This window comes from Thunnus maccoyii, chromosome 21, assembly GCF_910596095.1.
Source record: "Thunnus maccoyii chromosome 21, fThuMac1.1, whole genome shotgun sequence".
NCBI classification, from domain to species: Eukaryota; Metazoa; Chordata; class Actinopteri; order Scombriformes; family Scombridae; genus Thunnus; species Thunnus maccoyii.
The window spans coordinates 12,184,498-12,208,617 of NC_056553.1; the positions used below are offsets into that span (position 1 = coordinate 12,184,498).

A 24,120-nucleotide genomic window follows, 5' to 3' on the forward strand; every position below is an offset into this window, starting at 1 on the left:
ATTGTCACAGCTGTAGTGTGTGAAATTGTAGAGGTTCTGCTTTGGAGTAATGTGCACGTCGGAGATGGAGGAACATTTCCAGCTGAAGTGGATTCTGTTTTTTGTGAAAGCAAGCGTCGGAGCCAATTTTTAAGTACAAAAACCGAGTATATATAAACATACGATGTGCAGAAAGAAAATCTCCCCGATTTCAAGTCCAAACACCTTCAATGTGCTGCATTTCCTGTTTTCAGTTCCTCGTAAGGAAATCACAAGCGCAAATACCCGATCCCGTAACACCTGTGACGCACTTTTAAACTCTCAGAATGAAAACAAACACCTTCCCCATCCCGCTTCTCCCTCCTCACTTTCAGCTGCCAACAAGACACCTCTACAGCGCTCTGGCTCTCGGAGGGACACTCGCCCCCCCCATCTCCCACCTCCCACCCCCGCCGCGGGGTCACTGAAGTGTTATCGGTCAGCCACAGCGGCGCAGCCACAAACTTGGCTTTGTCACCTCCCCTCTCGCCTCTGCCAGCAAACTCCAGCGAAACATAAACATTTCCAAATACAAGACAATGTGTGACTAAGACACTCAATGCTACTCAGAAAAAAAAAAAAATAAAAAAAAAATAGCCCAGGAAATATTAAAAACAGCCGCAGGGACAGGGTTCACAGGCGACAGCAGCTCATTAACATGCTCATTTACTGAGAAAATGATCTCATAAACGGAGTTGTTGTGCTGACATCAACCAATGAGGACATGTTTTTTGACAGCTGGTGACATTTCTGAAATGGTTTTTAGCAGATGTGGCTAGTAAAGATTTGATTTGATGTTTGTCTTAAAAATTTCTGTGTACTTTCAAAAACAACTGACATTATGACATTCTGAGACGTTATTCGTTGAGGTATTTCAAGCTTTAAGGACGTACTACGACTTTAAAGGACTAAACATATTCAAATGACATGACCCTACAGAATACGCACCCCAGGCATGAACTCCACAAAAATGGTGAGTTTCTTCTGTTCGAGGTCCCGAAGGCAACCATAGTACTGAACGATCCTCTCATGACGCAAATTCTTCAGCAGCTGAATCTCACACTCCAGAGCATTCACCTCCTGCAGAGAGAACCAGAACGTGATCCAAATATTTTATCTTCAATTATAAAATACCACAAATACCTGAGAGTCAGTGATTTATTCCAAACAGATGTGAGATTTTTCTTGCACTCACCTTGCTGGTTTCTTGACAGTCGGGATCAAAGGGCACCTGCTTGGCAGCCAGCTCGCGGCCTGTGTCGGCGTCATAGCAGAGGTAGACCTCCCCGAACGCCCCACGCCCCAGGAGCTTTCCTTGTCGCCAGTTGACTGGCGCCCGCGGTGCTGCAGAAACAAAACACCAGATGATGAAAACCCACCAGTAATTTACTTTTTGTTACTAAGCCCCCAGAGGCAGACAGATCCACTGTGATATACTGATCGGAGCAAACACTAACTCCAAAGCATGTGTCAAAATCCACCGCAAGACCCGAATATAACTCGCACAGTAACTTCACCAAGACTAGACGTCAAATCCACCGCAGGGTATTTAAATAATTTCCACCCGCAGACCCTCTCAGATGGGGGAAACCCAAGATATCTGAGTCAAGCCACAATCAGCCTACAGAAAGTTGTCAAAACCTAGAAAGATCATCTCAACAACTCTCATCTACGCAGGCTCAGACTCTGAGACTTTGTTTTGGTATTAACAGAGTTCTTTGTGGCTGGGTTAGGCAGTTCGGTTGTGTGTGGGTGAGAAGGACACCGGAGACTGACACGTCAACCACAGACTGCTGAGCTGAGATTTCGCATCATGACAAAGGCAGTTTCTGGGCAACGGCGCCTGTAAACTGAATGAGGACAGATGTGATTAGTAAGCCTGTGACATGGCTCAATCTGAGACAGTGTTCAGGATGATAAGAGGGCAATTCTGTCTTCTGTGACATACAGTATCACTGTAAATTATTTCTGTTGCCTCTTCCTATCCATTATGAGGAATGAAGACTCTGTTTTGACACCCATAGAGTGTTTGCTGGAAAAGAAATAATCCGTGTTTTGTCTGTATCCACAATGGCGTAACGCATTTAAAACTCTTGAAATAACACAGTTTGACTTTTCAAAAAGGAAAATACTACCCTCACATTCTCTCACACTGTTATGTATCATCAATTTGTTGATGTAAATCCATTTTCCATATAAATTACAGTTTGTGTAAATGTTTGTCTGTTTTCATTTAGCAATAGAGGCCCAAGTTCTTACTGTAAATGTTGAATTTAGCCTAAAAATGAGCTGCTTCACAAGACCTTGACTTACATCAAGATCTGATCAAAGAAAAAGTAAACAAGATCACAAATTTAACCAGACATTAGATGCAAGTAGAGCTGAACTGAATAGTCAATCAACAGATATTTCATCAGCAGCTGTTCTGGTAGATAATTAGTCATTTCAGTCGTTTTTTAAAGCAAACATGTTGAGCATTTATGGTTCTGACTTCTCATATGTGAGCTTTTGCTGCTTTTCTCTGTTTTATATCATTGCGAATTGAATATTTTTGGGGTGTTGGTTGGCTGTTGATCAGATAAAACAAGCAATCTAAAGAGGTCATTCTTTACATTTATTCGATACTTGACGCTTATCAATACTCTGTGATACAGGCAGTCAGTACCATAAACATACTGAGGCACAATTATCAACCCTACTCTTGAGAAGCAGGGGAAAGTCTGAACTTTCTGAATTTATCTATGAAATAAGGGTTTATTTGGCAGATTATCCACAGGAATCATACAGATACAACACCAACTCACAAAAATGCAGCTAATTTTAAAGTGTGTATGTTTCAGGAAGAATATTTCCTTTTCCTCTCCCTCCACTTCAAGAGTTTTGAGATTTAAGAGAAATAACTCACATTTGGCTGTACCACGCTGGCAGCTTTTGTCACTGGTGCGACCCAGTGAGCGAAGGTCGCTGTACTGCAGCGTACTGTCTCCATTATAACTGCGTGTGCGACTGGAGGGAACCAGCTGGAAGAGGTTCTCCTGCGGCATGAAGCTCCTCGGAAGTGTCCTGCGACCTAAAAACACATATACAAGAACAATGAGACATATTTGAATGACTTAACACACACAGATCACTGCATCTTTTGTTTGTACTGCAGATGAATTTTATAGTTTTCACACATTACTTTACAGGTGTCGTGCATAAAGTGAGCTCTTGGCCAAGAGGGCCAGCCAGAGCAGAGTGCCTCTTGCCACTCCGTCCCACTTCCCCTCAGACAGGAAGCAGGGCGCTGTGTTTTTATACAAGTTCAGGTTCACCACAGGGAAATGTAAATCATTGCTAGCCAAGGTTAGCCTCTGAGTAAGCAATTACTAGCAGCTGCCTGGAACAGCAAGCCAGCACTTCATGTACCAAATCTACACAGGGTGTAAAAAATGCCAAAATGATCAACGGTGAATGTGAGTAGGAGGTACGATAAAGAATGAGATCCAATATCAGAAACCTCAAGAAAAAAAAAAACAAAACTGGTAGATGTGTGTCTGTGTGTGTTGTCCTATAGACATAGCAACAAATCTGTTTAATCTGAGCAACAATAGTGTTGTTGTTATCGCTCTAGCAAAGCCGGTTTCTTACGGTCTCCATAATCCTTGCTGCGATTGGGCAACTGGAACTGGCGAGGGAAAGTCCCTCCTTTCCCATGGCGACCTAAAGGGGGAGGAATGAGGCAAAGCTGTCAGATAGAAAGTCCAATATACTGTAATTGAAAACTCAACAACTACTCTCACATTACAACTGAATTCTCAATTTGCAGTCACAATACTTCTTCATTTACAGTTGTCTTTATTCATTCCTCAAGTTCATAAATGCAGGTTTGATTGCTCGGAAACAGTGAGAAGCACGTGTGCACAAACATATCGATGCCTAATAAGGATAACAGAATTTCACATTTCATCTGATCACATCTGAAAGACATTACATTGCTTTCGCTCATCTTGGCATGTCAAATCAAAGTCGAGCGCAAAAGCAGCGGAAAGGAAGACAGCTTTTCACACACGGAACAGAGCTGTTGTATCGCTTCACTGCAGCCAAGAGAGCTGAAAACAGCTCATGTGTGCTAGCTTAGCCTTAGCTCTGAACCCAGTGGAGCAGTAACTAAAGGCAGGTGGGGAGCAGTGCTGACGCAGGCAAGCGCTGACACTCTCTCTCACACACACACACACACACGCACACGCGCACACACACTAAATGGAGAGCAGCGGAGCCACTTGCAATTGAAAGCAGCTGTTCTGTCAGATGACTGCCTCCCCTCGTGCTGTTTTTGTGGCCGTATCCCATGGAGACGGGAGTTATTTTTTGTGTTTGGCAGTGCGGGATGGAGAGGAAAAATCTACTCACAGGGAATGGTAAACAAATACTGTAGCCCTCAGCAGGAAGGGCCACACAGCTTTACATCTGGGAGGGGAACGTACGTTTATGTGTGTGTGTGTGTGCAAGCACATGCATGCATGCGTGCCCGAGTGAGTCTTCAAGTACTGCTGCAGCTATATGAAGCTCCAGTTCTCCCAGTCTGTGTACACTATGTGCCGCACTCCCTCTTTAAGTTACAGCACTGGGGTGGCGCAGGAGAAAAAGAAATGACCAGATTGGGGGAGCTGCTGTATCCTCTGTTCACGAGGATTAGTGTGGCCTTATCTATCATCCTACTCTATTTGATCTGCGTTCTGAAGGAAAAGGGACAGACAGGGACCCCGGGGACGAGGAGTAGACGAGTAGGGGGGTATCAAGAGGAGAGGGGATGGAGTAGGGAAGTGATCATGAAAAGGCAGGAAAACAGCGATGTCTATTAGGAACTGGAGTTTGAACAAAAAAAAAAGGCAAAAAGGGGAGAGACAAAAGGGAAAAGGAGATGGACAAAGGGTACACAGAGGAGAGCGAGTGGAAGATAAAGCAGGAAGAGTTATGATACTATCACACTCCCTTCATCACCTTATGAGACACTCAGCTTCACAAGACGTACAACCAAGATATTAAATATCTTCGCAATAACCTATTCCTCATTTCAAGTATATATATATACTCCCAGATAGAACCATCAAATAATATCATCTCCCTCCTCATTAGTAATCTCTAGAGAGCATTTGCAATGAGGAAGCATTTTAAGTAATCGGGGGCTAATAGGAACAGAGCTTTAGTTCTTTTTTTCTGTGAAACTGATTTTGTGGCTATAATTACCACAGAACAAAAAAAAAAAGAAGCTTTTTGCACCTCTCTTTATCTTTCTGCAGTGTTTGAGTTGAGCAAAGAAAGCATTTTTAGAAGTGGAGAGACGATAACAGACGCACAGCTGCAGGTTTCTCCTCACTTACCTTTGTATTCATAGTTGAGGTTCAGGTAATTATTGTCGCGGTTGTTCTGCGAGAACGGAGGACTGAAATGACAAGAGAACAGGGGAGAGGAAAAGCTGAAAAATGATTCGCTATTTCAGTCTGTAATTCCCCCATATCTTCAAACAGAGTCTGGCTACGCTGCTGGCCTAAAACTTCTGAATCGCCACAAAATGCTTCAAAATGACTTTTGCATTCAAACTACCAAGCTTTCAGTCTTGATTGATGTAAAACAACAAAGTCTTGAATTAGAAAAGATAAGCTGGGCGCTGGCTAAAACCTCACTACACTAACAATGAGAAAGTGAATGCGTGTGCTGTGCTCAGAGCTGCTCAACTGGCAGCGGAACAAATATTTTATCATTAAATATGTGTATGTACATTAAACCCCCTCCCACCTCCCACCCTCCCTGGCTGTCTGTAGCCAGCCCTGGCCTGACAACCCGACAGAGAGTGACGTCTCTGCTGACCGCAGGGCGGCGCGGGGCCACGAGACCCTGGATAAGGGGCACGCATGCCCGCTCGCAGGGAAAAGTTCCATGCACTCGTTTCCTGCCATTGTTCTGCAGCCTGGAGTCCAGATAAGCCTCGTGCAGGTAGAGCTGTTTCCGCCCTTCTCTCTCTCTCTCTCTCTCTCTCTCTCTCAACCTCACACTCGCTCACTTTTCTTTTCCCTTTTGTTTCAATTTCATTCTTTTTCACTCCTCAGCCCTTCCACTTCACTCTCACTCTTAAACTGCTTCTCAATTTCTGGCTCAAATTTTGCCTCTCAAGTGGCATGTTCTTGCTCACTCTTTCACATCTCCCACACAGTCTCTGTTTCTCTCTCTCTCTCTCTCTCTCTCTCTCTCTCGTGATAACGGTGGAATCCAGGCGTCCAGATAAGAGTTATGTTGCTATGGCAACAGCAAAGTGACCTTTCTTTGGAAAGTCTTTATCAGGAATAACCCCCTTGAGAGGTAACATCTCGTTTTCGAGGGGGTCCTAAATGACATTAATACAATATAAGCACAAGTAGAGAAAACATTTAACAGAAACTAGAAATAACTATAAGATAATGAAACAATACCAAATGTAACAGTCCATAAGACATACAAAATCAGGGGATCATACTCCAAGCAGAGCAAACGGATCATTCATTCACAAAAATGTATTAATGTCAGTAAAACATAATTATAGAGGTGTTATTATAGGCGTTATGGATATGTATGATTCCATAATAAGAAGACAAGGCATTTTTGAATGAGTGGAAAGATATATATACAGGTAGATTATTCCAATCAGATGGAGCTTTAAACATAAAGGCTTTCTTACTATAGCTATAGCGACTACAGGAACAGAAAAAAGAGCTGGATAGAGTTTCTCAATTGATAATTGGAGGAGAAAGGTACAATGAACTGCTTTAAATAGTGAGGGCATAAGTGTATACATTTAAAATTAAACTGCAGCCAATGTCGCTGTCTTCTTATGATGGGAGAGGACCAATTAAGAGTTTCATACACTGTACAATGATGAGTTATGAAATCTGCATAAACCTGATGGGCAGAAGGCAGGGTCAGAGAGTCAGAGAGCTTTGCTGACCTTTAACACCATTTATAAACTTTGCTTCTGTGTGTGTGTGTGAGTGTGTGTGTGTGTGTGTCTGTGTTTGCAACATACAAGTTCACATCCAAGTAAGTTAAAAGGCACAAACAAGATGATGCAGACCGAGACTTGCACACAACAGCCTCACAGTGTGAACGTGTACATCATAAATAAAAAATCCACACGGACGACGGTCGTAAATCACACGCTGCATGATGACTCACCTGTCCAGTGCTTGATCTATTGATTGACAGCTGCTCGACAGAGAGTTGTCTGCACTCCCAAAGGGATCCAGCATCTGACAGATATAATAACACAGGGGGGATCGACGGTCACACAGCATGCAATCATGTGGGGGAGAGTATACAGCAGTATAGACAGCAGTGTGTACCACTGCAGCATGAGTACTGGACAGCTCTGTTTAAAAGCTGCATATAAATGTTATATGTTGATGTTAAATGTTATATGTTGATACCAGTTGATGGGTACATACTACAGGTACTACTATGGATACATATTTACCCAGAACCTGGTTTTATAATGATGATATTTAACTGTCTGAGTGGATAAAAGTCTTTTTTCTTTGGTGGAGGCTCTTACATTCTGGTCCTGGGTCTCCGGGATGAACTCCCCTTCACTGTGGATGCTGGTGTAGGAGCCCTGGCGTGCAATCTGCTGCTGCTCCTCAGGGACACTACCTGGGGGCGGGGACGTCCGACCTGTGTGGAGGGAACCTGGGAAGGTGATAGGTAGTGAGGAAAAGAAAGAGAACGGATGAGTTAAGTTGCACAGAAGGGAGAATAGATGTTAATCCGGAGAACAAAAGGAGAAATTGAAAGGTGAAGGCGAGAGGGAACGGAGGGAAAGATGATGAAGAGATGAAAAACAGGGGGGAGAAAACAGCGTCACGGTGTTATTCATGGGTACAAGTTCAACTGTGCCAGGACAACGAGAGATGATTTACTAAACCACACTGCTGCCACCTATAACCTCAATTACTGTGACAAACGCTCCCCCGGCTGAGCTGCAGCGGAGACTGAGAACTCGTCCTTGACACAGTAAGAAGACTCACTGAAAGTCTGACTGTCACTGGCTGTGCTGACAGGGATACCGAAGAAGTATAAAGGAGTAAAGATGTATAGGAAAATATCAGAATCAACAGTCTAGTTTTTAACTGAAAGCCAAATTTTCAGCTCCTTTTTCTTCATGATTTAATTTCTTTCCTCTCCTCCTTTCTCCCCCGCCTCCCCCACCCCCCCCTTTCCTTCTCCTCCCTCCTGCTGCTGTACATCATTGAGGTACCGGGGCTCACATCACATCTTCACTCAACCATCCACTGTCACCGCTCTCCTGTCACCTCTCATCTGCCACCACTCCCTCCGCTTCTATCTCTCAGCCTCTCCCTCCCTTCTCTGACTTGTAGCTGACGGGGGAATTGATAGAGAGCGAGGTAATTCTATACAATTTATACGAGTCGGGATGGTGACAGCTCTGATGTTATTGGAGCTACGTGAGAAAGATTGGCGTTGACAGCGATCATAAAGTGTTTACAACTGCTATGCGAAAATGCAAATGCAGAGAGAGAGAGGGCCGGTAGTTTCTGAGGGTTGAGATATGACTGAAATGTTGACCTTTCTGGGGAGACCTGATATAAAGGGAATGAAAAAAAGATTCAGACATGAGAGGCAGGGAGAAAGCTCAGTATTGCACAGAGCAAAATAAACCTTCACGCTGTGTTACCAAACAAGCCAGGAGGGACAACAGAACTGTGAGTGTACCGCGTTATCTAGCCGTGGAGTGTAACATGACAAGAAAAAGGACTTTAGTCCGTCTTAACACAAGCTGCATTTATGTCACGTACGCTCGCTTTAACATCCGAGGATCAACACTTTTAACACAACAACTTTAGAATCAAACAAATCAAGGTGATGATGCACGCCGCAGACAGCTGTTTGGCAAGAGAGCAGGAACTCGTCCTTGCTTTGACAATGTCTCTCTCTAGCTGTTAACAGTTGTCACTTTCACCTTCAATTTGCATTTTCCATTCAGACAAAGCATGTCCCTCATCTCGCTATTAACATTCCTATGACTGTGGCATCACCGTGTTGTAAATTGACACTGACAAGTCACCCTCGAGGCTTTAGCAGGTGGACAAGAAGCCCTGACATCAGCAGGATTTGGCTGTGCTTGCTGTTTTTCTGCCTCCTCCCTTTTTCCTTCCACTGTGTTCAATCAGGCATGAGCAGACATGAAGATCTGTAGGAATTACTGTACATCTAAAAAAAAAGTCTTCATAGAGCTGTAATGGCATTCTGATCTCCCCAGTCCCTACATTCCTGCGTGTGTTCCCACGAGCTGACTCACCTGTCGAGTGTTTGCGCACCCTCTCCGAGCCCTTGAGCAGGGAGCCCTTCAGATCTCCCAGTGACCGCGACGACCTCATCTCGCTCTGTTTGTCCCTGCTGTTCACCTGTAGGTACTGCGAGGAGAAAACACACAGGAGGGTGGGGGGGGGGGGGGTCAGGAGAAAGTTGAGAGCTAGTGAGAGGGAGAGCAGGAAGTAAGTATAGCATTACATCATTGTCCGATTACATCAGGTTGGTGGAGGAAGTTTGTTTCCTCTGTTGCAGGTTTCAGCAGTATCTCTGGTCCAGTTGACTCATAAGGTTTCAAAAAAAGAATGACTTCATACAGCTGTACTATTGTCAGAAAGTGACTAACTTTCAGCTATTCCTTCTCACGGTTGCTATGGTTACAATTTACACAGTGACAAATCTAAATGACTGAAGCTCTGTAAGACATGTTTTGTGTTAGTAGAAATGCTGCTTTGTTAATGATGCACTTAGCATAGCGCACGTTGTTTGGGGGGACTCACATGATTGTTCTTGGGGGTCTTCAGCAGTATCCTGAGCAGCCCGTTGATCCCCGAGCTGCAGCCCAACGTCAGCACCGCCTGATCCAGGTCCTCCTGTGTCTTTAGGGGCAGAAGCAACTGAAAGGACAAGAAAACATACAGCGCGTGACCTTTTTGTTCCCCATTGTTCCATAATAATAGCATGTAAAAGCATCAGTGCATGCATGACGTACTATGGATGTTGCTGTCATGCCCTTTTAATCTAACTTACGTTAGATTTTACAACAAGAGCTGCAACAAGTAGTCGATTAACCAATCAGTTGATTGACAGGAAGTTAATCAGCAACTATTCTGATTGTTTCATTATTGTTTCAGTGATTTTTTAAGTGAATATGCCAAAAAATTGCTGGTTTCAGCTTCTCAAATGTGATAATTAAATGCTTTTCTTTGTCATACATGATAATAAACTGAATATCTTTGGGTTTTTGACTGTTGCTTGGATAAAATAAGACATTTGAAGACATCATCTTTGATTCTGGGAAATTATAACAGGCTTTTTTTTGCATTTTATGACATTTTGTAGACAAAACGACAAATCGATTAATCAAGAAAATAATCATCAAATTGAGGACATCAGATCGATAATGAAAATAATCGTTAGTTGCAAACCTATTTACAAGGACAAACTTATGCATGAGGCTTTTTCTTCATGAGTTCTTAAGATACAGCTGAATATGTGGTTTTATGCACCTTAGAGAATATACACACATGCCACGTGGATATGAGTCACTTTCTATATCTTACGACATTCTTATTTAGATTCACAACAGCAACGAAATATCTTAACCGCGTTTCCTCTTGTTGTTTTTGTACCTCTTTCTCCATAAAGAACATGTCCATCTGCTGTCCAAAGGCCTCTGTAACTTTCTGCAGCAGCTCCTTGATCTTGAGCGGCCTCTGGAACGGGATGATTCTGGGAAGCAGAGAACACCAGCGAGGTCAGAGGTCGCAAAAGGAAGCGAGCGTGGTGTCTAGCTGCAACATTTATGAGCACAGACTACTAAGACTTAGAAACTCTGCTCTGATGTAGGACTTTGGCAGAGTAAGTGATCGCCTGGCAGCCATGACTGTTTCCTGTTTACTAGTTAATTATCATTTAATTAATATACTCACAACACTATGACGCAGTGGAGCAGAAAAGAGGAGTAGAAATGCAGTAATAGATGTGATGGATCCAGGTTTTTTTCCTTATTTCTAACATATGTTTTTTACTAGATGTAACAGTGTTTCTATGGTAACAGGATTAAAAAAAAAAGGCACAGGTCAACGGGGTCAAGGAGAGGAGCGAGCCGAGCCAACAAGATGCTAACAGGGCATTAATCAATGCAATGAAAACAGAGCAACCCCTCTTAGATGTGTATATATGTCAGTTCTTATCTACTGTATGCCTACGTGTATGACTATGAGTGTGCTCACTTTGTCTGTCTGTCTGAGTCCGAGCTTATCAGCGAGTGTTTGTAGTGAGTGTATATATGGATGCGTGTGTGTTTGTAAAACTCTGCATGCATGAGTGTGCTTCCCAATCAGTGTGTGCATCGGCCACTGTTTCAACACCACTGGGCCTCTCAACTAAGCCAGCACAAAGGCAGATGGGAAACTTCCTGAGAGGAAAGGGGAAAAAATCTGGAGCGGCAGCAAAAGCAGCAGGATGTGTGTCTTTCCCTCCTCTTTAAATGAGTGACAGAGTGAAAGATACAGAGACGCGGAGATATTTACAGACTGCGAGAGAGAAAATAAAAGCGACAGCCTAAGAAAATAAAGGGAAAGAAAGGGAAAAAGATTCTCTCCTGCATTTACTCTCCTCTCTTTTCAATCTATCCTCACTTGCTTTTGAAGAATCAGCAGCCCACTATCTCTTTATAGTATCCTGATAAAAGGACTTGTTTTCATCCCATCATTTCCTCATCAGAGGCCAAGGCTCTGCCTATCTTAATGACTGCTCATTGGCTCCCTCATTTGAGGAGAGGATTCTGGGAAGAGGGAGGCCTGCAGATCAGAGGCGAGCAGAAGCACAGCTAAACGCTCTCCGTCTCTGTTTATACTCAGCGATGATGTGTCTGATAAAGAGCTGGAGGGATGTGGAGGAGGGGAGAGGGAGAGGGAGGGGGGGGTATGAGGATGCTGCTCGAAAAGATATGGCTTTCCTTCCTCTGTGAAAGCATGTGGACACACGCTCCACAAAAAAACACACAGATTTGTGGAGTGAAAAAAAAAAAAGGCTTTCACACATCCCAGCACACTCGATCTCTTTCTCTCATCGACACAATCACAATCATATACACACAGAAAAAAAAAAAAAAAAAAAAACTCTGGCTCGGTTCCTTCACTCTCTGGCAGGAGACCCTGAGGCAGAGCCAGGGGACGAGAGAGACACAGCTCCTATTTCCTGCCCCAAACGTTCAGTGCTTGCCAATGAAAAGAGAGACCGTCCAATTAGATTCCATTGTGGACAGACAACACGGTTCTCCTGACTCAGGGACTCCCGTGGACACTGCTAAAGTATCAAATGTAATTCACACTGGTGCTGCAACTTGGACGGAAATCGCAATAATGATAGTTTTTCGATACGCGGCCAATAAGATATCACTTCTGAGTTTTCAAGAATGTTCTCAAGAGTGAGCGCATTGAAAATTTAATTAAACCTTCCTTTGGATTTTTGTATGACTGTTTTTGTTGCTTTATATGTGTTCTTATCGAGCTCAGTGTATTCTTATAAAAGCTGTCGTATGTGGCTTCGGTCATTGCTATGTGCTACGTCCCTAGAAAACGAAACATTAAACCTACAATAACTGTTTTTTTTGGCCATTTTGGGGTAGCAACATCAAGCTGTAACCACATTACTGACAAGTTCTGACCTTTTAAGTCAACACGGCTAACTTTTTAGCGAACATCTGCTTTAGAGCTGCTTTAAATATTATAATACTAATGTTACGATGTGATATTATTTCATCCCATGAGGTAACAAACTCAGGATATCCTACTGATTTCCACAACAGGCCAAATTCAAAGTGAAAGTGGTCAAAACTCAGACAAGGATAACATGGAGAGAACTAGCTAACAACATGAGACGAGAAGGGAAAGTGAAAGAAAGTGTGAATTGACAGAGTGAATCAAAAAAAATGAATACAAAAAGAGATGCCTTTGACATCTATAAATGGTGTCTTCCAGAGCGAGCTTGTTGTGCGTCTGTTCCAAGAGAGCAGTGCGGTGTGAGGGGAGCTTGTGAGAAAGACAAGGCCGTGAGACGGAGAAACAGAGGGAGGCAGAAACATGAAAAACTCGAGTCTTCCTCCGCAGTAGCCAATTAGGTCTGTGAAAAAGTGGAGAGGCCCAGTGTGAAGTCCTGTTCTGCTGGAGGAGCGTGCCGTTTCTCCTTTCTTTCTCACTCCTATGAGCCTGTGGCTTTCTAATCACAACCTCACTGAACCAATGCCTGTTCCCTTGCTCTATATTCTGATGAATCAAGGCAATTATTCTTGTAGGTTCTGGTCAGTTTCTCCCTGGTGTTTTTTTTTTTTCCACTGTAACAGTACACTCTGTGTTTGTTATTTCCCTCACTTCAGGAGTTCCGAGTTCAGTCTCTCTGTGGGTTTGTGAAACGAGGGTTTCACTGGGACAATATCTGTCTATGAACTTGGACCTGTCCCAGGATGCAATGCTAAAGGCCAGACAAGGACCCGAGAGACTCGGTCTCACTCAGCACTGAGGACCAAATAAAGCCTCTCCCGTTCAAAAGCTGGGTTATTTATACTGGGCGCCTCGGCTTTCAAAGTGCTCCAACGTGGTAAACAAACTGTAAGGCACCTTGGTGGAAAAAACGCTTGTGACTGTCTCCAGACAGAGTTACTGTAACCACACTCTGCCTTTTGAGGGAGGACAGGCGACTGCAGGGTGAAGGATGTTGAGGACAGAAGAAAAGCACAAGAAAACACAGAAGATGGAGTATTAATATGGGGTGTGCCTGGAAGACTGGACACTTGGCGCTCCCTCTGTCTTTTTTTTTTTGCTCATTCCCTCTCTCGGGCCTTTTTCCTCTCTCAAAGAGCCTGTCCGAGTCTGAAACACAAGGCTTCGGCTAAATGTCAAAGAAGGAATTTTCCCTCTCTTTATGCTAGTCTGGCATGTAACTGTGATTTCCCCTAGACACAAAATCCCAGGCATGGCAAAGCATAACAAAAAAAAAAAAAAAGATCCGAACTGAAGAGTTAAGGCTTGGATAGAGGAGTAGAAAAAACAATACGGAGGTTCCAACATACCGTTTTTCTCTCTCATGCTCCAGCTTGACTCTTAAATCCTGTTGAGAGGAAAAACAACAACAGAGGGGAGTTATGGAAGTGGAAAGTTAAAATGATTCATGGTTTTATGTGGGATTTGAACTGTTGAAGAAATGAAAACGATAAGCTGCACAAGGAATCTAAGTGTCAAACAGTATTATAATGATAAATGTTTTACATTTGACAATAAAGGTGCTTCAGTGTTTGCAGCGTCTCGTGCATTTTGTCAAGCTGTGCAACGCAAAGATAACACTATCCTTCAACTTGACTCCAAAGATGGCATGACACAATCTAAGATTTCTATTTATAAAGCCATTACCCAAGGGAGCAGGAATCTGGAGGAGCCTGCAAGTCTGCGTGAGGTTATGGTGATAAACTAACACTGACATTGTATCAGTGCAGGCTATTGGTTAAAAAGCAGGGGTTTACCCCAAATCACAGAGGACTGCAGCACTCTGAGCGGAAACTCTCTTTGCTCATCACTGTTTGTTTATGTCTCATCATAAACATTGGTGCTTTAAGAGGATTTGCCAATTATCATTCCACCGAGGGAACAAACGCACAAGGAAACGACTTCTGAAGAGGCACAAGGTGATTGAGAGGAATTAAATCCTGGAAGCACTGAAGCTTTTCGTGTACAAAAACCATGAAGGAGAGTGATTAGCTGTCCAAAATCTGTCATTTTATCATTCTCAACTATTTGTAGTTTGAAAACTGCGGCCATTTAATAAACAAAGGACATAAGACAACTGAAAACTACTAGTAATAGTAGTAGTAGTGGTGATATTTTTGCTAGTAAAGATGGGTGTCATATCTTTAAGTCAGATCTGGTTTGCCATTGTTACAGTAGACCAATAATGGTTCAGGCCATGTTCACCTGCAGCATGCAACTTGGTCAAATGAAGTACAAAACACCAATAAGTATCATCTCTGTTTTGTTGAGAGGAGTCTGACATTCCCATGCTCATGAATGTCACATTAGTATTTGTAATGTGCTTTGAATAAAGACTCACAATTAAGCTTCTTTCATTTATATCCTTATCAAAAATAAAGCACAACCTTCACCTGACTTTGGCAGCCAGCAGCTGTCAGTCCAGCATAACACAATCGAAAAAGGAAGTGCGGTGGAGGTTTTGTGTGTAAACCCAGTAAAGGTTAAAGACACCCCTGTGCTTCTCCTGTGTGCGGTTAACAAAGTGTAATTAAGCAGAATTACGTGACCATTCTAAAGTGATACTTGCCAAAAAAAGACACCTCTTCTGTTGGCATGAAAAAGTGACTGTAAAAAGTCAATTGTGTGCCCGTTCATGAGGAACTGAGAATGTGATATCAGATTACATTCATGTCAGCTACAGTAAAATCTTACATTGAGACAACATTTTCCAGCCAGAGAGAGTTTGAAAACATCCCTGCACTATCATCTACTTCTTATCTGTGCGTTGGTAAACTCAGTATGTCCCAATCCTTCATTGGTTTCTTTTGAATATGTTGCAAGGACTCCCAAGACAATTGCAATTCCAATACAAGTTGTGTATTAAGACATATTGTGGGAAAAATATGACCATTTGAAACATAAGACAGAATTTGGCCAAAAAACCTTGATAGAACTATAAGAATCTATTGTAACTGACATACACTGTTGCTCTCAATTAAATGGAAACATTTAAAAGCCAACATTCAAGCCTACAAGAGGAACTAAGAGGGTTATATCAGTGCTCAAAAGATAGATTTTGGATGCAGTTCCCCTTTAAGTGAAGCAGTGTGACTGGATGCCGTACATACCTGTTTGTAGAGTAATGTCCTGTTCTTGGGCTTGTGGCTGTTGTGCTGAGTATAGCAGCGACCCAGAGCTGCCAGGTCCTTCATGATGGAATTGAGCGCTTCCTCGTCATCTACAGACAAAAAGGTATGCATCAGTCGTGCGAAGTCAATCTCAATCTTTTTCGGCTGAATTAGGGAACTGAAAGAGAGCTCTCCACTGTTTGATGACTTGTAGCTATATAAACTCCTTCACATAGTTACAGCGAAATAACGCCTGACCACAAAGTGACATTTAGAACGTCACGAATGGGTGTTGATAGTCGAAGACAGTAGGAGGGCTGTTCGATCATTTGTCATGTGGACTGTTGTCACTTGGCTTTGCTCAGACCAGGCAATGAGGCAACACCTGGTCTGCTACTTCCTGCAATGACAACATCTATGGGGTTTCCACAAATGGAAACAATCCAGACACGTCTCTTGAACATCATCACAACATTATTTAGGAAAAGAGAAAATACCAGAAAAATACCAAAGAACAAATCTGCACAACGCCTGTATGAGTCATACCTAATCTGTATCAATATTTATTTGAGGCGAGGAATTCTAATACAGATAAACCTCCCAAACTATGTGCTCTGCATGCGAAGCTGTGAGAGAGCAAAAGTGTTTAATAATGCAATAGTGTGTACGAGTGGCTGTTGCAGGGGCCAATGTGGTCACGAATGTGTAGACTCAAGCTTCGTTATCAAGCACTTATATATTCCCTTATATACGAATAGAGCAATTTCAAGAGTATAATTCTTTAGTTGAACTTGCTCCTCACACAAAGATTTTGTCTTTTGTCAAACACCGACATTTAAAGTCAAAGTGGCTTCAGTCTGTGGAGCTGAACATGTACTGAGCTTATTGACTTTGATGGAGAAATCAGAGGCTGAACAAGAGCAAGTCAAGTGTGTTTCAAATTCATAATTTTCTACTTACGTGGGAAAAAGCGTCCCGACTATACTTTTCATTATAAAATCCTTAAAATTCATTTAGCAAACCCAAAAGTACAAGAGAGTGCCACTCAGCATCTAGCTGGTTCTCCATTCCTCAACTCTCTCCTCTCACGTTGTACTTTCTGCCACCCACCCACCCACACACACACACACACACACACACACACTCACCAACACACTCTTTCATGTGTAAAAAGGGCAATCGCGCAGATGAGTGTGTCAGACATTATCATATCAAGAGACTTTAATAGAACCAATTATGTGAGTGCGGTGATTACAATATAAAGAAGAGGTCGTTGACCCCCACTCAAGCCTGCCTCTCAGATGAAGCCCTGGGTGAATTTATTATAAAAACACACACACACGAGCCATTCACAGGGAAACCAGGTGTGTGCCGTGCAACACAAACAACACCTGCAAGAAAGACCACATTCTTAAAGTAAAAGCGATCTGTGTGTGTGTGTGTGTGAGAAAGACCAATGGGTCTGTCATTCACATAGTGAGCGGTTATGTGTTATGAGTGTGTGTTAGTAGCACAGAGAGCAGATAGGGGCTGAGATGGCATTTGATCTGGTTCCCACTGTACCGCTCTGGTGGCCAGCTGTTCACCGACTGTGGGCCAGTCCATTAGGTTCACCCAGGGGTCACAACACACACACACACACACGGGTTTACAGATCCAAATATGGACAAGCATGTATTTACTGCACGCGTGTAAACACACTACTGGCATACCTATTTACATTGCCAATTGCAGATATTCAATCTGATCAACATTTAAAGGTCAATAAATCCCAGTTACAGTATATGTTTATGTAGAGCTGCCATCAGGGCTGCAACTAACAAGTATTTTCATTGATTAAAAGTGACTTCAACAATTAATTGTTTCTCAAAATTGTTTATTTATGTTATTTTCTAAAATGCCTCAAAAAAATTTGCCCAAATTGGTTTAAATCACCTGTAATACACCTGGACAGAGACAGCAGCAAACAACAGTGACAATTAAATGTAAGGTTCATCACCAAAGCCTGGGATTTTAAAATGTTAATTTGCTAGGACAAATTTCTCTTGTCATCTTTCAATGCTGTGAGCACCATAAACAAAATTAAACCTATCTGCGTTGCTAGATACCATTAAATGTAGGTGACTGACCCATCAAATCCTGCATTACTTGGAAGATTTCCTGGCTTAACCTTTATAAACATTCTGCTTTAGACTCTGAACTACTTTTCTCTGGAAAGCTACCAGCTTTCTTAGGGGCCACCAACTGTCACCTCTGGCCCAGCCAGCAAGCTTAGCTAACATAAAGTGGTAGCAACACATCAGTAGGTAGCCACTGAGGCTTGTTAGAAAAATCCCAATATAGCAGCAGAAGTGAAGTGACGTCTCCACTGACCGGCACACCTCCCTCCACTTACTGAGAAGCTAAATAAAGCAGAGCGATAAGAACAAGTTACACTCACAAAATCTCAGCCCAGAGTGCAAAACAGTAAAAACAGAGAGAAAGTATAGTGACATGAATGATAATAAATCAGGTGACGTGGTTTATTTGACTGAGAGTAACAGAGAAGTTAGTGTAATTGAATTGAACTGTCAGTTTCCTTTCAAATGCAGTGGTATGCTGAGAATGTGCCTCGTTAGCGCATGCCTTTATACACGAACAACTTTATAACTATGTGTGGGTTGCTTGGTGGTGATAAGAACAGGTGGGTGTGAGACAGACTTAGTCGTCTTCCTCCCTTTACTTGTTTAAGAGATAAGACAGATGAAACAACAGAGAAAAGAATGAAATCAAACCTATGAATATAAACTACTCACATACCTGAAAACAGACAAAACCACAGACTTTCCTTAACTGCACAGTGATGACATTACAACTGAAATTCTCTGTTAGGACTCACAGAGGAGGCCCCACTAGTTATAATATAAGCTGTCAGCAGCAGCGGATGACTAACTGCTTGACTGTCCCCTCAGAACAGGAAGGAACTGAGTCACTGACTCTGTCCTGAACATGTAGCTGGGCTAACCACGTTATTCCACATCAGGAAATTAATGGATTTTTGATTGAATCAGTCAGAGATGGACACGAGGGACGAGTGCTTTTCTCCATGGCCACTTTGTAACCACACCAGGAAAACAAATAACATTACACTACTTAAAGTTAATCTGCCTTTTTATAAAATGTCCAAAAATAGTCCATGATGTCTGTCACAATTTACCAGAACCCTGGATGGCGTCTTTTAATTACTTGTTTTGTCCAACAAACAATCCGAAACCAAAAGATATTTAATCAAGCACAGCCAGTTATCTATAAAAATCAGGGTTGGTATTTTTGCTTAATTACATGACTCATGTCAAAATTGATGTCTATTAATCAACCAGTCAACTTCAGCATTACTTTGAAGAAAAAACAAATACTGCAAAACAAATGTGTTGGGTCACTCTTTATTTCCCACTATTGCCGCTTCTCTCTCTGGTGACAAGTGTTATTTCAGTCCTGCCTCTAACGGCTCACAGCTCCAGACTACTCTGTGCTCTCGCAGTCAAGGATACAAAACAAACAACGGAGGCTTGCATGCGTGTGTGCGTGTGTTTGAGGCCTGTAAGGCCCTATGTATAATAGCAGAGAGGGACGAGTGGGAGGGTGAGTTGGCGAAGGGGGCAGTGAGAGTGTGAGAAATGCGTGGTGGCATACAGAGCCGGCTGCAACGGCCGCCTATAAATGAAGGTATTACATCACTCTGGCCCGGTCCATGGCTGCTGCCAGGCTGAGGCCAGCCAAGGCTAACCACCAGCACAGTGGAAAGCAACCAGCTCACACACCAACCATACATCCCTGCCAGGAGCAGCCTCACAAACCGACTACAGGAACTTTAGGAACCTCATGTCAATGTGACTGAACTGGGGAGATTTTTTTCTTTTCTTATAGTATGTGGAATGTAGATCTACGATGGGATACCTGCAGTTCATTTCCTGTGCTTCTTGTATCTTGGGTAAAATGTGACCAGAATAAGAAAAGGGGGAATTCCAGGAAGCCAAGCAGAGCGAGCAACATTACACAATGGAGGCTGATTTCTGGGCATTGCATCATCACTCTGCATCTTTTTTTTCTCAGGCAAAAGCTGGAACTGTGAAAGTGGCAGTGGGTGAAATGAAGCAGGAACCTCTGTCCAAGTTAGTTCTGTAAACTGTGGCTGTGCTCGAGCTGACAGTTCTCAAGAGACCAGAACAGCCAAAAGAGTTTGGTGCTCAAGATACATAAATTTTGCTGCTGCCCCAGGAGTGTTTAAAGAATAGCACTGGCCATAAAAGAGCCGCAACTTGCAAGCTAACAAAGTGTACGCGAGGGCTAGCGAGGCAGCGACTGTGTGTGTGTGTGAGGCAGGCTGCCTGAATGAAGACATTGAGGGGATTTCCTGGTGCCGAGAGACACATCATGGCAAAGGCATCCGGCAGGATTAGCAGCTGGAGCCAAACGTGTCCTCACTCTGCAGCAGCAGCATGGGCCAAGCTCTGACGCACAACTCACACACACACACACACACACATAGATGCACTCACAGCAGCTATACTAAGTGAGGCACACTCTAAACTCTCATCCCTACACACCTTGCTGTTTGTCAAAACTGTGATGCAGCCAATTTAACTCCTAATGTGGGTAATGCTTAAACTCCTAAGTTAATCTTTCACTAGGAATAATGGCTCTGATGTAATGCAGGGTATTGTGGGTGTGTGACAATAGTTGTGCAATTAATGTTTGTACTGTACAAGGTTTCTGCTGAAAGTCTTTTCATTGGGGAATGTGCAAACATTTCCATTCAGTGTCTGAAGGCTGTGACATTCCCTCTCTCAGGCTGTGTGTATTGTATTACCACCATGCTATAATAAGAAGGTAATGAGCTCTTAAAGAGGGCTTTGTGTATATTGAATTCATGTTAAAGGAACAGTTCAACGTGTTGGGAAAGACACTGAAGATGGACACAAAGGAAAAGAGCTTTTCCTCCCTGGCCACTTTGTAACCTCAACCGAAAAAAGAAAAGTCATTCTGTTGTAAATGAAAAGAAAGTATGCAGAGGTTTTTGTTTTGTTTTGTTTTGTAGAGACAGGATTTGGCTTGGAAAGTAGGGCTCCAACTAATAATTGTGTTCATTATCAATTCATGTACTTATACTTGATCTGCTTACTTACAAAATGTCCAAAAATACATAAAAATGTCCATTGTAATTTACCAAAGCCCGGGATGACATCTCTTAATTGCTTATTTTGTCTGGCGAACAATCCAGAACCAAAAAAGAATTTAATAAAAACAGAGCCAGTTATTCATAAAAGTCAAAAATGGTTGGTATGAATACACTGATATTCTGTTTTGTCTAGAGTTATTTATACTCCTATCATGTCTTTTAAGTATGGGGCTAGAGCCAGCAATTAGCTTAGCTTAGCAAAAACAATGGCTGCAGGGCAAACAGCAAGTCTGGCTCGTTCACAAATACATCCACAACACCTCTAAAGCTGAGTGGCAGAGTAAAGTTTATCCAAAATAGACAGACTAGACTAGAGGGTTGTGACATAAGAGTTACTGAGGAGGGGGAAAATCTCTTAGTGAGCCTATTTTTGAGGTTTTGACAGCGCTAGGCTAATGCTAGCTTTCCCCCACCCCTGCTTCCAGTCATCATGCTAACCTAAGCTAATCACCTCCTGGCTCCAGCTCCCCAATAAACGCACAGACATAACAGTAGAGCTGCAACAATTAAACTTACTATTACCAACTATTAAATCAATCACCAACTATTTTGATAATCGATTAATGGTTTTGAGTCATTTTTTAAGAAGAAAATTTCCAGATTCTCAGATTTCAGCTTCTCAAATGTAAATATTTTCTGGGTTCTTTAGTCTTCTATGACAATTTTTTGGGTTGGGACATTTGAAGACGTTACCTTGGGCTGTGGGAAACATTAATCGACATTTTTCACCAATTTCTGCCATTTCATAGACCAAATAACTAATTGATTAATCAAGAAAATAATCAACAGATTTATCAATAAAGAAAATAATCGTTAGTTGCAGCCCTACATAAGAGTGATATCTATCTTTGCATATCATATTCAGCATGAAAGCAAATAAGTGTGTTCCCCCAAATGTCAAATTATTCATTTAAGCCAGTGTTACTCATTGCGGCTCATGGGGCTCGCCAAAACTTTAATTGGCAGCTTGCATTGCAGCTAATAATTATGATAATGCAGCCAAAACACATAATTCACAAAGTTTGCAACAACAAACTACAAATATAACATGAAGAAAGTCAAGGAAACGCATGACTGCTTCTGCTCATCGCAGTATTAAGGTAAGCCTGTTTTTAATTCAGACTTTATTGGCTGCATTACATATTGTATGTCGTGGGATGACAAAATTAGTAGGCAGATTTATTTAAGGGTTAGGGGGGGGGATTTTGGTATTTCGTGATAGAACTGGCTCTACTATTAACTGTGTCCTGCCAGTTTGGCTCACATGAATAAAAATAGTGAAGATCACTGCTTTAAGCGATGCTGACTTTTCATTTGAAAGGATTAAAGTTTACCTTGTGAGTTCCTGTGCTGTCCGGGTCCATTTTGGAGACCGTCATCTGTGGAAAAAAAAAAAAGGCAACATGGTTTTGGATCACAGTGGAAAGAGGTCAAAAATAAATGGCCAGTGGTGAACTCTGTGCTCTAGTTATGATGCTCAGTACATCGTGTTTGGTTTTGTATGGAAAGACCAGACAAAAAGATATTGATCCGATATTTTGAGCTTTGTTTATAGAGGTCAGTTAGCAACAGGCTGAGTCTGACAGCTCTTACAGGCCTACAGGCCCTGTGCACATGCAAATATACTACAGGAGAGAGTCTATTGTTAGAGTAGCACTGTATGGAAGAACTCAGTAAGTGTGTGTGTGTGTGTGCGGGTGGCTGGTTTTGCATAGATGTAGGAGTGCATATGTGTGTTCACAGGCCTGGTGGGTGTGAATATAAATAAATGTGCAACACTGGAATCATGTATATTTTGAATGTCTGGGGTAGATTTGTGTTTCTGTATGTGAACAAAGTTAAAGAAAAAAGAAGGAAAACATTTTTATTAACAACAATAAAAATGTGTGTACAGAACGTGCCATCTGGAGCTGTTCACAGCCTTCTCACACTTTTCCTCTCTCTTACATGTATTATTGTTCTCTGTACTGTTCCTGCCATAGGAAGTGTGAGAGGTGTGTGTATGTGTGGTTCCCAGTGATCGTGCACGGTTTCTGTATGTATGTACTGCGCAGCAAACTGCTTTCGAATACTACTCACCCATGTTTACTGTCATCATCAGGAAGTGGCCCTGTTGAACTCGAGCACAGAGCTCAACTTCTCTCTGCAAGCGAAGACTTCACCCTGCAAACAAAAAAGTAAAAACAATCCAGTTTCAACATCCAAGAGCTGTGCCATTTTCCTTCAGCGTGATACACATAATATTTCTCTGATTGCACAAAAACTATGGCAAAACAGGACGCAGGTGGTAGTTTCAACACAAAGCTTTTTTCCCCCCAACATTGGTATCGCCGTTTCTGTTATTCATTTAATCTTTATTTAACCAGGAATGGTCTCTTGAGATTGACATATCCTTTTTTAAAAACTCCTGGCAGACAAATAACAACACGACAGCCAAGTGGTGCATTTAATGCTGGTAACTCAGTTCATCTAATTCCTGTGAATGCCCTTAAGTCTCTTTATTGCCATTCCGAGAACCACAAGCCAGCAGCTGTGGAGGAATTCCTCAGTGTTTGATGATGGAGGAGCCTCATGCCCTCCCACAGTGTAGCAACGAAGCAGGCGTGGGTGTTTGCCCAACCGGCTGCCTCAGGTAAAGACCATGAGCACTTTGAAGAAAAAGCTAGAGGCTTCTTCATGCCCTAAGTTATTGAGTGCAGTGCAGAAAAGGAGAGGTGACAGTTATGATAACAAATGAAGAGGAGGAAAAGCAGCTGTTTTGCAGAGTAACACTTCCCAAAATCCATCTTAGGTTGTTTATATAAACTAAACTCTCATTTCATACTGCAGGTCAATGAAATTTATCTTACAGATGATGGTCACATCCTGTAATAGGCTACTTGTGGATGGTTCTCTTTCTCACATGCACACTGTGGGAAACATTTTTCTTTCTTTGAATACAGATTTAAAA

The 24,120-nt window shown here is 42.4% G+C and overlaps 1 protein-coding gene across 1 annotated transcript in view; it reads right to left on the minus strand.

Moving 5' to 3' along the window:
* Positions 1-24,120, minus strand: part of map3k22 (mitogen-activated protein kinase kinase kinase 22) — a 40,594-nt gene that overhangs the window by 4,485 nt on the left and 11,989 nt on the right. Inside the window, exons 2-15 of the mRNA XM_042399537.1 lie at positions 23,250-23,333; positions 22,505-22,549; positions 15,953-16,062; positions 14,153-14,190; positions 10,710-10,809; positions 9,858-9,974; positions 9,347-9,461; positions 7,583-7,716; positions 7,207-7,280; positions 5,382-5,443; positions 3,649-3,720; positions 2,924-3,088; positions 1,214-1,362; positions 967-1,098 (exon numbers count right to left, since the gene is read on the minus strand). Of these exons, the coding sequence (XP_042255471.1) occupies positions 967-1,098; positions 1,214-1,362; positions 2,924-3,088; positions 3,649-3,720; positions 5,382-5,443; positions 7,207-7,280; positions 7,583-7,716; positions 9,347-9,461; positions 9,858-9,974; positions 10,710-10,809; positions 14,153-14,190; positions 15,953-16,062; positions 22,505-22,549; positions 23,250-23,268 (1,332 nt within the window). The 5' untranslated portion in view covers positions 23,269-23,333. The remainder of the gene's footprint in view (positions 1-966; positions 1,099-1,213; positions 1,363-2,923; positions 3,089-3,648; positions 3,721-5,381; positions 5,444-7,206; positions 7,281-7,582; positions 7,717-9,346; positions 9,462-9,857; positions 9,975-10,709; positions 10,810-14,152; positions 14,191-15,952; positions 16,063-22,504; positions 22,550-23,249; positions 23,334-24,120) is intronic.